The 15,819-nt window shown below is 50.6% G+C and overlaps 1 protein-coding gene across 1 annotated transcript in view; it reads left to right on the top strand.

Moving 5' to 3' along the window:
* The window catches only part of GDAP2 (ganglioside induced differentiation associated protein 2), a 46,042-nt gene that overhangs the window by 13,276 nt on the left and 16,947 nt on the right, over positions 1 to 15,819 (top strand). The window contains 7 exon segments of the mRNA XM_064143928.1: positions 1,424 to 1,574; positions 2,308 to 2,384; positions 4,179 to 4,189; positions 4,191 to 4,256; positions 4,807 to 4,946; positions 5,151 to 5,205; positions 10,275 to 10,422. Coding sequence (XP_063999998.1) covers positions 1,424 to 1,574; positions 2,308 to 2,384; positions 4,179 to 4,189; positions 4,191 to 4,256; positions 4,807 to 4,946; positions 5,151 to 5,205; positions 10,275 to 10,422 — 648 coding nt within the window.

Raw genomic sequence — 15,819 nt, 5'->3', positions numbered from 1 at the left:
ATTAAGCAGTGCTGTAAAAGTTCCACATTTCTTAGTGTGAAGAATTAGATATCAGATAACTTGGAATAAGTCTCTGAAGTTTTCTGCCTTTGCATGGCTACTTGGGGTAAGGCTGAATATGCAGTGGTGATACAGACAACTTGGTACTCCTGGTTATCTGATTATTCTTGATCAACAAGTCCAGGTGCTGGGTCTTGCACTTGAATCACAGCACCATGCAATGCTGCATGCCTGGGGGCAGAGCAGCTGGAAAGCTGCTCAGCAGAAAAGGACCTGGGGTTGCTGGCCAGCAGCTGGCTGAACACAAGCCAGTGTGTGTCCAGATGGCCAACAGCTTCCCCTGTATCAAGAACACTGTGAGCAGGAGGACAAGGAAAGGGATTGTTCCCCTGCACTGGCAAGGTCATACCTTGAGTATTGGGTTCAGTTTTAGGACCCACTCTCCAAGATAAATACTGAGGTGTTGGAGCAGGTCCAGGGAAGGGCAACAAAGCTGGTGAAGGACCTGGAGAACAGGTCTTGTGAGGAGCAGCTGAGGGAGCTGGGGTTGTTTAGTCTGGAGAAAACAAGGCTGAAGGGAGACCTTCTCACCCTGCAGCTACCTGAAAGGGGACTGCAGTGAGGTGGGTGTTGGTCTCTTCCTAGCAACAAGTAATGGGACAGGAAGAAGTGCCCTTATGTTACCCCAGGGGAGGATTAGGTTAGAAGAAACTTCTTGACTGAAGGGGTTCTCAAATACCAGAACAGACTCCACAAGGAGGTAGTTTAATTCCCATCCTTGGGGGTGTTTAAAATATGCAGAGATGTGGTGTATCAGACTTGGTAAGAGTTAGACAATGCTTGTATTGGATGACCTTAAGTCTGTTCTAACCAAAAGTATACTATGATCATTCTATACTCATACCAGCAAGTCCTCTTGTATTTCATTATTGAGTCATCAACTCTAGCCTAAAGATATCTCAACTTAGTTTATTGCCAGCTCTACAGCAACTGTCCAAGCAGTGGCAGTGATATAAGACCTGAGGCCTTTCTGCAGCACAGCTTCTAAACTGAGTGAAGTTGCACCAAGCTAACGTTTTTGCTTGTGAAAGTAAGACAGCTGTAAAGCACAACTTGCTCTCTCCAGACCCCGAGGCTTTTGAGGGTATTAACCATTATCCTGTCACTGCAAGCTGAGACTTGCTGAGTTAGTTTCCAGTACATCCAACTTTGGATTCCCTTAAATCATCTGTCACTGCTATCATCTGTCTGTGGTACTGGTGAGAGACCAGAACCACAGCATGGGAGATGGTGGGGGTGTGGTGCTGGTTTGCAGCAGAATGGCTGGGCTGGCTCACTGCAATGTGTGGCAACTCAGCAGCAGCAGCACTGCTGTCTTGCATGCAGTTTGAACGGTTTTGCACTGCCTTTGTTTCTACTGCAGATGCTTCAGATGAAGAGGGTCTGGAGGCAGATTTGTCTTTCATTGGTTCCCATGCTTTTGCCCGCATGGAGGGAGACGTCGATAAACAGAGACGCCTCATCCTTCAGGGACAGTTGTCAGAGGCAGCCCTGCAAAAGCAGCATCAGAGGAAGTGAGAATTGCCTTACCTGTGACAATGCTTTCTGTTAGGGCTTCGTAGGAGCAGCCCTTGCGATGCATTTGTAAGGCCTGATCTGGCAACGGGTGCCGCCCTGGATCTCAGTGGGAGCCCCTTTGGCCTGAAGGTAGAAGGGAAAGGCAGTAGGAGGTGAAGGGAAGCGTAGCCAGTGCTTCCCACTAGCTGTCTTCTCTCTTTGCCACGAGATGTCACAGTCACCACTCATACAGTGGAGTCGCCTGCTGCTGAGGCTCTGGGCAGATAGCACAACTCTTCCATCTTTCAGAACGGACAGATAAATAAGGGAAGGCTAAGGTGGTCTTCCTCTTTCCCCTTGCCCCTTTTTTGAGTGAGTGAGTTGCCCTTGCCCCTTTTTTGATTTCAACACTAGCATGGAGGTATTTAACTTCTGAGATGTAAAAAACTGAGATCCAAACACAATGCCACTAACTACAGTCAGCTACTTGGTGCACATTCATTGCCCCAGTGGAAATCATTAATTACAGAACTAACCCCAGTACAAAACTAAGTCCAAAGACTAAGGCACCATTCCTTTTCTTTTCTTCCCCCAGCATTTAACAACTGGCACCTGCTGCACAAACCCGAGAAGTGCACCATTAGAGAGAGGACTGAGTTAGAGCTGCTTTTGGCCTTCCCTTCCCATATACTTTTCCAGGCTTCTGATTCTAATCCCAGATCTGACCAGATTTTTCTTCTACCTTTCTAGTTACAATCGCTGGCTGTGTCAGGCAAGAGCTGAAGACCTCTCTGATATTGCCTCTCTTAAGGCCTTGTACCAGACAGGTAAGTTCAGAGTAGCAGTGACTGATGGGAAAATAAATACAAAATAAGAACATCATTGTGTCTTTGGTCTTGAGCAGACAGTATGTCATCTCACCACAGGATTCTATTATGTTAGTGTATGAACTGGACAAGGTCTCTGCAGCAAGGCAGGGATTTGCTCTTGATTTTCGAGACTATGGTAAACTCACAAGCCACTGAGCTGTACCAGCCTGAGGATACCTGCATGCCCTGAATTAGCTGGAGCTTCAGGTGCAAAGCACTGCTGTTAGGTTAAGTCAGTGCATGCAGTGCTCTGTATCAGCTAATTTGGACCAAAAGAAGAACTATCTCCAGCCTTATGCTACAAATAAATGTGTGTTGCTCTCAGATGATTAATGCAGAGAATAAGCAGTTACTGAAGCAGGTTAAATATCAAATCACAGAATCAGCTGGGTTGGAAGAGACCTCCAAGCTCATCCAGTCCAACCTAGCACCCAGCCCTAGCCAGTCAACCAGACCATGGCACTAAGTGCCCCAGCCAGGCTTGGCTTCAACACCTCCAGGGACAGCAACTCCACCACCTCCCTGGACAGCCCATTCCAATGCCAATCACTCTCTCTGACAACAACTTCCTCCTAACATCCAGCCTAGACCTGCCCTGGCACAGCTTGAGGCTGTATCCCCTTGTTCTGTTGCTGTGTGCCTGGCAGCAGAGCCCAACCCCACCTGGCTACAGCCTCCCCGCAGGCAGCTGCAGACAGCAATGAGCTCTGCCCTGAGCCTCCTCTGCTGCAGGCTGCACCCCTCCAGCTCCCTCAGCCTCTCCTCACAGGGCTGTGCTCCAGGCCCCTCACAGCTTTGTCGCCCTCCTGTGGACACCTTCCAGTACTGCAACATCTCTCTGCAATGGAGGAGCCCAGAACTGGACACAGCACTCAAGGTGTGGCCTGAGCAGTGCTGAGCACAGAGGCAGAAGAACATCCCTTGTCCTGCTGGCCACACTGCTGCTGAGCCAGCCCAGGATGCCATTGGTTCTGCTGCCCACCTGGGCACACTGCTGGCTCATCTCTACCAGCACCCCCAGGTCCCTCTCTCCCTGGCTGCTCTCAGCCACTCTGTCCCCAGCCTGTAGTGCTGCTTGGGGTTGTGGCCAAAGTGCAGAACCCTGCATTTGGGCCTTGTTCAGTCTCCATCCCATTGGCCTCTGCCCACCCATCCAGCCTGGCCAGGTCCCTCTGCAGGGCTCTCCTACCTTCCAGCTGCTCCACAGCTGCTCCTAGCTTGGTAGAACTGAAACTGAAGGGATGTTGTGTTTGGGGGTTTTAAACAGAAACCTTTCTGCTACCTGGATTTCAGCAAATATGGAGTACGCAGGCAGCATAAAATTGGACGTCCTTTAGACTTAAATATCTCTGATGTGATGCAACCCATTTTTTGAGTCAGAATAGCTACGGTATAGTGAGAACAGTAATTAAGTGTTATTTCATAGAATCAGTCAGGTTGGAAGGGACCACAAGGAGCAGCCAGTTCCAACCCCTGCCATGCCCAGGGACACCCTACCCTAGAGCAGGCTGCACACAGCCTCAGCCAGCCTGGCCTCAAACACCTCCCTGGGCAACCCACTCCAGCTCTCACCACTCTCATGCTCAACAACTTCCTTCTCATTCTCTGTTGTCAACTTTTTCTGTTGTCAAGATGAAACTGAGTGTTGCAGAAGTTGTGAGCTGTGGCTGGTTCCCCTGGCTCGAAAGGCAGCAGCTGCAGCACCTGGCACAACTTAGAGAAGCTCAGGAGCCTTTTTTGTTTCTCCTGTAGGTGTAGATAACTGTGGGACGCACAGTGATGGTGGTGGTTGGAAGGAACATCCCTGTAACTCTGATAGACATGGAAAAGGTAAGGCTTTGTGAAACCAGAGCTTCAGGATGCAAGAGCCTGGCTTACAGCATAATTCAGTGTTAATACTAGAAATGGTATCTGTAGAAGGCTTGAAATACTCAGCAGAGACTACAGGTGGATGAAAATGTATTGCCTTAAGAAGCTTTGTGTGTATTGGGGTGGGTTTTTCCCAGGAGGAACTGGACTGGTGTTAGAAAGGAAGCCTAAACCTGAGCTCCTTTCTGTTCTCAAGGAAGAGACTGCCAAGACATGGGTAACTGAATGTAACAAATGCAGTCAGTCTTTCACAGCAAAGCAAGCATTTCTGGCCATCTCTGACATCAGCTGGACAAAGACAGACATCTAAGTTACCACAGCTGAGCTGAACACTTGGCAGTGCTCACTTGCCTATTGCAGCTGAACACTTGCCAATGTTCACCTTCCCTCTGTAGCTGAAACTGGCTGCCACCCAGCCTCGTGCTTCCTGACCTGTGAAGGAAGGGAAGCGTGGTAAGATGTAATAGCAGTCAAAGTGTTCTCTGCCACACAGTGTTCCTTCCTGCCTCAGGCTCTGCTGTACTTCATCCACGTCATGGATCACATTGCAGTGAAGGAGTACGTCCTGGTGTACTTCCATACGCTCACAAACGACTACAATCAACTGGACTCCAATTTCCTGAAGAAGCTGTACGATGTTGTCGACACCAAGTGAGTGCCCATGAGAAAAGAGCCCCTGCTGCTCTTGGCAAATGCTTGCCATTCCCTGGGCCTGGTTTCCTACTGGGATGCTTTGGTGTTACTTTATAAACTCCATCACTTAAGCAGAATGCCCTGCTTTGGTAGTTGGGCTGCATAGGTGAGCTTAATCAGAAGCCCCTTTGAAATGTTTTCTTCCACCTTTCTCCAAACCAGGTACAAGAGGAACTTGAAGGCTCTGTATTTTGTCCACCCAACATTTCGCTCAAAGGTGAGGTAAACAGTACCAAAGGAGGGTGTGTTCCGTGTGTTTGGCAGAGTAGCCTCTCAGACTGCACTATGAGGAACAGGGAGGTATATAGAAGACTTCCAAAAGCAAGCAGTAGCTTCTGGATCCACCATCACAACTTGAAATTCATCCTTTTCTTAGAGATGTGTGCTGAGCAGCAATGAGGTTAGCTAGGACTGAGAGTGTAGAGTAGCTGGGAAAGGTGGGAAGAATGCCTTTGTGATGGAGAGCAGAAAAATCCTCTTCTGCCTTCAGGAGATGGAAAACTGAACTCTTCAAACAGTAGTTTGGAGGTGTTTGAGGCCAGGCTGGCTGAGGCTGTGGGCAGCCTGCTGTAGGGTAGGGTGTCCCTGAGCATGGCAGGGGGGTTGGAACTGGCTGCTCCTTGTGGTCCCTTCCAACCCTGACTGATTCTGTAACATGCTGTCTGTGGACCAACAGGAGGTGGTGCTCACTCCCTTCTGAACTTTGTGCTCAGGTTTCAGGAGTATGAGTACTGCAGATGAATCGTGTGTCAGCAGCAGCCCTTCCTAGAATTTTAGTTTCTCTTGTTAAAACAGAAATGTGATCCTCCATGTGCACAGCAGATTAACCTCTGTGTTTATTCTGCTTTTTTGCTGACATTCATCAAATTTGAGAACATTTATATGTCTGGGGAAAAAAACCCACATCTGTTTGCACATTTTCAAGCAAGAAGTTCTTTAACTGCTGCACTTCATAGAATCACAGAATCAGTCAGGGTTGGAAGGGACCACAAGGAGCAGCCAGTTCCAACCCCCCTGCCATGCCCAGGGACAACCCTACCCTAGAGCAGGCTGCACACAGCCTCAGCCAGCCTGGACTCAAACACCTCCAGCCATGGGGCCTCAACCACCTCCCTGGGCAACCCATTCCAGCCTCTCACCACTCTCCTGCTCAACAACTTCCTCCTCACCTCCAGGCTCACTCTCTCCACCTCCAGCTTTGCTCCATTCCCCAGTCCTGGCACTCCCTGACAGCCTCAAAAGTCCCTCCCCAGATTTTTTGGAGCCCCCTTCAGATGCTGGCAGGCCACAAGAAGGTCACCTGGGAGCCTCCTCTGCTCCAGCCTACACAGCCCCAACTCTTTCAGTCTGTGCTCACAGCACAGCTGCTGCAGCCTCTGAGCATCCTCCTGGCCCTGCTCTGGACACACTCCAGCATCTCCACATCCCTCTTGGAATGGGGGCTCCAGAGCTGGATGCAGTACTGCAGGTGGGGTCTCAGCAGAGCACAGCAGAGGGGGAGAATCCCCTCCCTGGCCCTGCTGGCCACACTTCTGCTGCTGCAGCCCAGGCTCTGCTTGGCTTTCTGGGCTGCAAGTGCACACTGCTGGCTCATGCTGAGCCTCTCGTCCACCAACATTGCAAGTCCTTCTAGAGTCTCTCCTTTTGTGCCTTTACAAATGGGACACCATGAGACTTTGAGCTTCACTGAATGTCAGAGGTTGGAAAGGCCCTCAAAAAATCATTTAGTCCAATCCCCCTGGCAGAGCAGGATCACCTGTGTAGGTGAGACAGAGGCTTCCCAACAGATACCTTCTGGTTTGTGTCAGCATGTTAATTATTCCCATATGGTACAGGTCTGGATCTACAAATATAGCTTCTAGCTCTTATTCCTGAACATGTGGCAGCTAGCATAGAACATTACTAAGGTCACAAAGCCAAGTGGAAAAATCAAAACCCAGAAGCAGCCAGTGGTTTATATTCCCAGCAGCACTTTATCTCCCTCCTCTCTTCCCATTTGGTTGAGAGAAGTGAGTGGTGGTTTTTTTCAGTTGTAGTAGGACAAGAACTCAGCTTTGTAGGATAAGAACTGGGCTTTGCTATTCCATTACCATGTTCTCTGCCCCTTTAGGAACTGCAGTGAAACTTAGTGGGGACAAGCAGAGAGTGGGTGGGAAACAGGGAGGGTGAGAGACTCTTCAACTTGCTGGAAACAGAATTGGTTTGTATCCCATTCTAGCAGCACAGCTGGAGGAGAAAGAGGAGAATGTGTGTCCGTGTCTTGCTGCCAAGTGTTTTTCCCTAAGTGAAAGGCAAGTGGGGTTGCTGCTGGCTGTTGTAGAGACTATCAGCTCATGAAAAATGATGGGGGGTAGGCAGCAGAAGGAGCAGGTGGCTGCTAAGATGGAATTCTTTTCCTCTCCTCCTTTTTCAGTTATTTCAGGGCTGTTCTCCCCATGGATGATTGCTGGCTCAGAAGTCTTTGGCATGTTGATTTTGTATCTGGAGCACTGACTTCTTTCCCTAGAAGTAGGGAAAAATACCCCTTGTCTCAAGTGCAGGAGGAAGACTTGCTGCAGGACAAGAGGAAATGGCCTCAAGCTGCGTCAGGGGAGGTTTAGGTTGGCTGTTGGGAGGAAGTTCTCTCCTGAGTGGGTGGTCAGGCACTGGCACAGGCTGCCCAGGGAGGTGGTGGAGTCACCATCCCTGGAGGTGCTTAAGAGGAGAGTGGATGTGGCACTGGAGGCTATGGTCTGGTGCTGAAGGATGCTGGGATGCAGGTTGGACTGGCTGATCCTGGTGGTCCTTTCCAACCACAGCGATTCACAGTGATGAGATATTGTGCTGAGGGTTTGCTTTTGGCCAGAGACTTGTCAGTGTGAAACTCATGACTGGACTCCATGAGCTTGAAGGGCTTTGCCAATCTATGAGACTCTGTGATTAGGAGAAATTTCTTTCCTGAAAGCATTCTCAAACACTAGAAGAGACTCCCAGGGAGGTGGTTCAATCCCTATCCCTGGGGGCCTTTCAAAGACACAGGACATTGTTTAGTGCCAGAGTTGCTGCAGTTAGATAATGGTTGGTTCAGTGATCAGGAAGGTCTTTTCCAAGTGAAACAATTGTCTGAGGATAATTGCCTGTCTGGAATGTGTGAGTTTGGGTATGCAGGGAGGAGGGTTCATCTTTAGTCTGAGATTTACTTCTGGGCTTGTTTAGCCTGAAGAAGAGGAGGCTCAGGGCAGACCTCACTGCTGGCCACCACTACCTGAAGGGAGGCTGTACCCAGGTGGGGTTGGGCTCTGCTGCCAGGCACCCAGCAACAGAACAAGGGGACACAGTCTCAAGCTGTGCCAGAGGCTGGATGTGAGGAGGAAGTTGTTGGCAGAGAGAGTGATTGGTATTGGAATGGGCTGCCCAGGGAGGTGGTGGAGTTGCTGTGCCTGGAGGTGGTCAAGCAACGCCTGGATGAGGCACTTAGTGCCATGGTCTGGTTGATTGGGCAGGGCTGGGTGCTAGGTTGGGCTGGCTGAGCTTGGAGGTCTCTTCCAACCTGCTTGATTCTGTGATTCCAGCCTATAGCTCCCCTGGCACAACTTTGAGACTGTCCCCCCTTGTTCTGCTGCTGGGTGCCTGGCAGCAGAGCCCAACCCCACCTGGCTACAGCCTCCCTGCAGGTAATTGTAGAGAGCAATGGGGTCTGCCCTGAGCCTCCTCTTTTGGCCATGTATACTCAAGTAAAACCTTGCAGACTAAGATAGTCAGGCTTTGCTGTGAACCGTGGAGAAACATCACACACTCAGCCAATCCACAGCAGAGATGAGTTCTCGGTAGGACCTCTGAACAGCTGGAAGTCTCTCTTCCTTCAATTGCTGTGAAGACTTCAATGCAATGGGTAAAAACATTTCCGTGGAATATAGAGCCATGGAATTGTTTTGGTTGGAAAAGACTTGGGAAGATCATTGAGTCCCAACCATTATGTAGCTCTGCCACGCTGGTGTTAAACTGTGTCCCTTGGCACCACATCTCTGCATCTTTGAAACATCTACAGAGATGGGGATCAACCACCTGCTGGGGGAACCTGTACCAGTCTTTAATTCAAGAAGTTTCTTCTCATAGCCATCCTAAACCTCCCTGGTGCAAACCTGAGGTCATATAAAGTCAGGCTGGGATTTGAGCCTGGCCTAAATTCACTGTGAAAATGTGCCACTATCTGATGGTGTTTTGGAAGCAAACAGCAGCAACAGCTCACATTACAGAGGCACCTTCAGCTGGCAGTTCAGGAGGAGCAGCTCTGCTGTGAGCACAGACTGAAAGAGTTGGGGCTGTGCAGGCTGGAGCAGAGGAGGCTCCCAGGTGACCTTCTTGTGGCCTGCAGCATCTGAAGTGGGCTACCAAAAAAGCTGGGGAGGGACTTTTGAGGCTGTGAGGGAGTGGCAGGAGTGGGGGGAATGGAGCAGAGCTGGAGGTGGGGAGAGTGAGAGTGGCTGTGAGAGGAAGTTGTTGAGCAGGAGAGTGGTGAGAGGCTGGGTGGGTTGCCCAGGGAGGTGGTTGAGGCCCCCATGGCTGAGGGGTTTAAGGCCAGGCTGGCTGAGGCCTGTGTGCAGCCTGCCTCTAGGGTAGGGTGTCCTGGCATGGCAGGGGGTTGGAACTGGCTGATCCTCGTGGGTCCTTTCAGCTCTGACTGATTCGTGATTCCAAGTGTAGAGTCAGGAAACTGCAGACAGTGCTTGCTGGCATTTCTGACTCTGTGGTTGGCATTGCTTGACTTTGTCTCACGGGTTGGGTTGAGTATTTGCTGTCATTCAGAACCATCCTGCTCACACGAGCTTCAAAACGAAAGTGCTGGCTGGAGCACAGTAATTTTGGGGCTCCAAGTTCAAATTGATACATGGGAGGTTTTCCTGTTCTGGTGCTTTTGGGTTCTGGGATTTTGGGTGTTGGCTCTCTTCTGCTGAGATGCCAGCAGGCCCAGCAAGGGGTGGGGGGAGCAGCTCCCTGGCATGGGTTTGGCTTGCTTGCTGCTTTCTGCTGTGCTTTTTCTGCCAACGGGCTAAGGTCATCGTGCATTCTGTCACTGTTGTCTCCTTTATTCAGTAAGCTCTCATCTGCACGCAGAGGTTTTTGTGTGTAACTTTCCCCTCCCTCCTGTGCTGCAGGGAAAAGGCTGTGTTGAACTAGCACAGCTTGTGTTACTGCTGTGATGGTTAGTGTAACTCGGGCCCTGCAGGCTAGAGTATAATGCCTGAACTTGATGGTTTGGAAGCAGCACCATCTTTTACTTGGCCTTTGCTGGAATTTATTTTCCAGGTCTCAGCATGGTTTTTTCACTATCCTTTTACAGTCTCTAGGGCTAAAGGACAAATTCACTATGTTGAAAGCCATCAAGCAGTTATTCTCAGCCATACCCCAGACAGATTGATCTCCCTCCTTATCGTCCTCGAGTTTGATGCCAGGGGTAAGTGCTGCATGTAGCCATTATGAGTCTTTGCTCTAAGTGTAGTTCTTGGGCTTCTCTCAATTCTCGCTTACTGAAAGAAGCTTAAAGGGCCTCACTTCACAACTTAAGCATCCAGAATAAAGGGAAGGTTCCTGGAGAGGTCTAATTGTTCTTCTGTAACTGTTTTTCCCCTAAGTTAATTCTTCTACAGCAGGCCAAGCACAAGGGGGAGGGCTTGGTTAGAAGCAGTCTCCCATGTGCATAAAAGGCAGACTGCCTTTCCTCAGCAAAGAACTGTGCCATAAAACACTGAAAACAGTGGGCAAAGGTAAAATGTCTGTTACATACCTGCTGCATACCTTCCATTGACTGCAAAATATCCTACCTTGAATCTTAGAATCAGTCAAGGCTGGAAGGGACCACAAGGATCAGCCAGTTCCAACCCCCCTGCCATGCCCAGGGACACCCTACCCTAGAGCAGGCTGCACACAGCCTCAGCCAGCCTGGACTCAAACACCTCCAGCCAGGGGGCCTCAACCACCTCCCTGGGCAACCCCTGCCAGCCTCCACCACCCTCTGCCTCAACAACTTCCTCCTCACAGCCACTCTGAACCTACCTATCTCCAGCTTTGCTCCATTCCTTCTGTGGAGCCTTTCCAGGCCTGTCTGGATGTGTTCCTCTGTGCTCTGTGTTAGACAGGATTGTCCTGCTCTGGCAGGGGGGTTGAACTCGATTATCTCTTTGGGTCCCTTCAACCCCTACATTCTGTCGAGCCTGTGATCTTCCTCCCCAGTCCTGTCACTCCCTGAGAGGCTAAAAAGTCCCCCTCCCCAGCTTTTTTGTAGGCCCCCCTCAGATACTGGAAGGCCCACAAGAAGGTCACCTGGGAGCCTCCCCTTCTCCAGACCCATGTTTCATCTTCCCTGTCCCCATTTATCAACAAGCATACAAAGGGGGGCGGGGAGGAAGTGGAACTTGAAAAGGGCTTCCTGCTCTTCCTTCCCTAATCCATCCCTTCTCCATCTCTAGCCACCTAATGGAATGCATGTGGCTTGTATTGGCCAAATCATTCTAAAGAGGAGGATGGTGGAGTTGCTGTCCCTGAGGTGTTCAAGCAAAGCCTGATGAGGCACTAGAGCCATGGTCCAGTTGACCGCATAGGGCCTGGGGTGATCACAGAGACCCTCCAAGCTCTGTCCAGTCCAACCTAGCACCCAGCCCTCTCCAGTCAACTAGACCATGGCACTGAGTGCCTCATCCAGGCTTTAATAGGTTGGACTGGATGATCCTGGAGGTCTCTTCCAAGCTGGTTGATTCTGTGGTTCTCTGCTGTGCTGGAGCTCTGCAGTAGCAGCCAGAGCTGTGTTTGTGCAAGGCACTTCACTGAAACCCAAGGCAAATGCAAGCTGTGTTTTTGCTTAGTCGCCAGCAGAGCCCTCTCCCGGGGGGATTGGGGCAGTCACTGCATACTTGCCTGTATCATCCAGGTGTACTGGAGGAGACCTTTATTTACCTGCTCCTTCTGTCCTCACTGCAGGAAAATGGGCCTTACTACTCTTCTTACCCTCCATCCCCTGACTTGTGAGCCACACTCCTGCCATGCTGCTGCTTTTCCCACGGATCCAGCGACCTGCTGCCTGCCAAAACCTGTGCATTCACCCATGGACAGAATTCAGAGAGAGGGTTTTCCTCCCCCAGCTCTGGTATTTTTTTACTGATGAGATATTTTCAAGCACTCAAGCAATCAGAGAACTTTATGCCACTGTGAACTACTGTACAACTCTTTCAAAATGTACTTATCCAATGTAAATGTTGATTTACAAAAGAAGAAATCAGCAGGAGGGTTTCATTTTGGGGGTGGGGCTTTGGTTTGGTTGTTAACTGTGGCATGTCTTTCTGAATGGACTTGTCTCCTCAGATCTCCCATCCTGTCCTGTTCTTAACTTCCAGCCATTTTCCAGCCCCGTTTACAGACCCTTTCTTACTGGGCTGCACAAATGCTGTGCGGTGCCAGCCTGACACCCTGGTCATCACCCAGCCTCTGCCTTTCACTTCTGCTCGGTTTCCCTTTCTGTTAGTGCTGATTACTTTTGGTCTCGACCAAAGGCAAACTGTCTGGAATTGGGAATGCCATGTCTGCAGGCTGACACAACACTACAGCCCAGCCAAGGTTGCTGCAAGCCCTAGCTGCCGTAAACGCCAGGTGAGCCAGGAGCCTGCTGAGGCTCCTGCTAGCTCTCATGGGATGCTGTGACTTGGCAGGGGGCCACGACCCTCCACTAAGAATAAAACTGAAGAACATGTGCGGCTTCTTTTCTCTAACTGCAGTTAATCTTCTTTTCAGCTGGGCAGGTGTTTTCACCTGATAAATGAATGCCATCTGCCTGAAGTATGTATGAAGGGGAGGGGGGAAAGGTGGCCCAGGATGCTCTCCCAGGCATGCTGCTGGCTCATGTTCAGCTACTATCTACCACTACTCCCAGCTCCCTCTCTGCCTGGCTGCTCTCAGCCACTCTGGCCCCAGCCTGTAGCGCTGCTTGGGGATGTTGTGGCCAAAGTGTGTATGGAAGGGAGGGGGAAAAGTTGGCTCCAACCCCAATCCCTAGTGCCAGAGGTTGTTTCTTAGAGATAGCAGAGTTATTTCCTGGTACCCTGATGCTGATTTTTGACAGCCATGACTCTGTGTAAAAGGGCCTAGCCACAGGGTACGTAGAGAAGTGGAGGTGAAGTCTTTCAGCCAGTCAATGGAAAGCGAAAAGCGATGGAGAGGGCTCCTATAGCGAGGGGTGGCAGTCCCCAGCACCTGGAAGGCCTGGCAGGAAGAATGTCACAACAGTACCGCCCAGGAAAATGACAGTGTGGTTGTCATGGCTTCGTTCTAGCTGCTTTCTGCCCTGATTTGTGGGCTAGTGGCTCTTTACAACCTTCAGTTCCCCTTGTTCTACCACTGCTGCAATAACTTTTCTAACTGTAAACTCAAGTTATTAACTTATTATAACCTTAGCTGGGGTTTATTCACATCCAGTGTGTTGACTGGAAAGAGATCTCTTTCTTCCCTTTAAAGATTCTATAAATTGCTGGGATAAACAGGAAAATAAATCCCCTTGATCTTGGCTGTCTGATTGCATATCACAGTTTGTGTTTGCAGTTGGAGTGTAGGCTTTTGCAAGCTGGGAGTGCAGTGAAAGGTGAGCCATACCAAGTCTCCTTTCACAAATGAGAACAGAGGAGATTTCACTTAAGCATGAGGAAAAAAACCTCTTTCCTTTCAGGGTGCCTGAGCACTGGACCAGGCTGCTCAGAGAGGTTGTTGAGTCTCCTTCTCTGCAGACTGTCAAAACCTGCTTAGACACATTCCTGTGCAACCTGCTCTAGGTGATACTGCTTTAGCAGGGGCTTGGGACTAGATGATTTCCAGAGGTCCCTTCCAACCCCTGCCACGGTGATGCTTTCTTACTGTGGCCTCATGGCTTAATGTTACATTCTTACTCCACATATCACAGCTCACAGGATGTCAGGGCTTGGAAGGGACCCAAGGAGATCATCCAGTCCAACCCCCTGCCAGAGCAGGACAATCCTATGTAACACAGAGCACAGAGGAACACATCCAGACAGGCCTGGAAAGGCTCCACAGAAGCAGACCCCACAGCCTCTCTGGGCAGCCTGTGCCAGTGCTCTGGGACCCTTCCAGCAAAGAAGTTCCCCCTTGTGTTGAGGCAGAACCTCCTGTACTGCAGCTAACACCCATTGCTGCTTGTCCTGTGCCAGGGAGCAGTGAGCAGAGCCTGTCCCCCCCTCCTGGCAGCCCTCAGATACTGATAAACATTGATCAAATCCCCTCTCAGTCTTCTCTTCTCCAGACTGAGCAGCCCCAGGGCCCTCAGCCTCTCCTCATCAGCCATGCCCTCCAGTCCCCTCATCATCCTCGCAGCCCTCTGCTGGACCCTCTCCAGCAGATCCCTGTCCCTCTGAAACTGGGCAGCCCAAAACTGAAGGCAGTATTCAAGATGAGGTCTCAGCAGGGCAGAGTAGAGGGGGAGGAGACCCTCCCTTGATCTGCTGGACACACTGCTCCTAACACAGCCCAGGCTCCCATTGGCCTTCCTGGCCACAAGGGCACATTGCTGTGCCATGGGGAACTTGTTAGCCACCAGCACCCCCAGGGCCCTCTGCACAGGGCTGCTCTCCAGCAGTCACCTCCCAGCCTGTACTGCTGCAGTCTGTTATTGCTCCCCAGAAGGAAGAATCACAGAATCAGCCAGGTTGGAAGAGGCCTCTAAGATCATCCAGCCCAACCTATCCTCAGCATGCTGGTATGCATGTCAGTTGCAGAAGCTACTGGCTTGGCTGGTGTCAGCAGCCAGGCACATGGCACCTATTAAAAGCAAGGCAGTGTTGCTTTTGAAGTGTCCAAAGGGGCCTCGCCTGATTCCTTTACCAGCTCCAAGGTGCCTGCTCAAAGCTGGAAGCTGCAGCACATCGGAAAACTACCTTGGAGCTAATACTTGGAAGCGCTGCACCTTCTGCTCAGTTCACACATCATTCTTTTGGAGAGCAGCAGCAGCAACCTCTGCAGAGCAGCCACCATGTGCCCCTACTGCCTTTTTCCACCTCGCAGTTGCCAGCTGCCCTTGTCTAGTGACTTTTTAGCCAGCAATGAATTTTCCATGCTTCTCTAACGATTTGTATGGCTTTCCACCCACAGTCACCAGCTGCTGTTTTTCACACCCCTGGCATTTTCAGTGAGGCTGCTGCAGTGTCCACAAGCAGATTAAAGGAGACTCAGAACATACTGTGAAAAACCAAGACTCTTAGCTTTGCACTTCTTAGATGGTTTCTGTCCTTTTAGCTCGCAGATGGCTCAGAGCCATAAAGCTGAAAGAGTTCCTCTTAGGGACTCAGCCTGCACGTTTTTCAAACCCCAGTCCAGTCATTTTAAGAAATGACTTGGCTCAGTCAAGTGTGAATGTGCCTCCAGAGCTTTTGCAAAGCAGAAAGGAGATCTTGGCAGCATGCTTCTTATTGTGTATATTTTTCCCTTGAAAGACTTGGCTTCTTTCTTTTTCCCCTTACCCAAGTCTCTCAAATCTCAGTGGCAAGACAGAACCTGCATTGAATCCTGTAATCATAGCATCAGCCAGGGTAGGAAGGGACCAGGACCACAAGGAGCAGCCAGTTCCAAACTCCCTGCCATGGCCAGGGACACCCTACCCTAGAGCAGGCTGCACACAGCCTCAGCCAGCCTGGCCTCAAACACCTCCAGCCAGGGGGCCTCAACCACCTCCCTGGGCAACCCACTCCAGCCTCTCACCACTCTCCTGCTCAACAACTTCCTCCGCACAGCCACTCTCACTCTCCCCACCTCCAGCTTTGCTCCATTCCCCCCAGTCCCGTCCCTAGTCCCTGGCAGCCTC

The sequence above is a fragment of the Pogoniulus pusillus genome, chromosome 5 (assembly GCF_015220805.1).
Source record: "Pogoniulus pusillus isolate bPogPus1 chromosome 5, bPogPus1.pri, whole genome shotgun sequence".
NCBI lineage: Eukaryota > Metazoa > Chordata > Aves > Piciformes > Lybiidae > Pogoniulus > Pogoniulus pusillus.
Note: the sequence above shows the minus strand (reverse complement) of the source record. Positions and strands in the feature narration are given on the sequence as shown.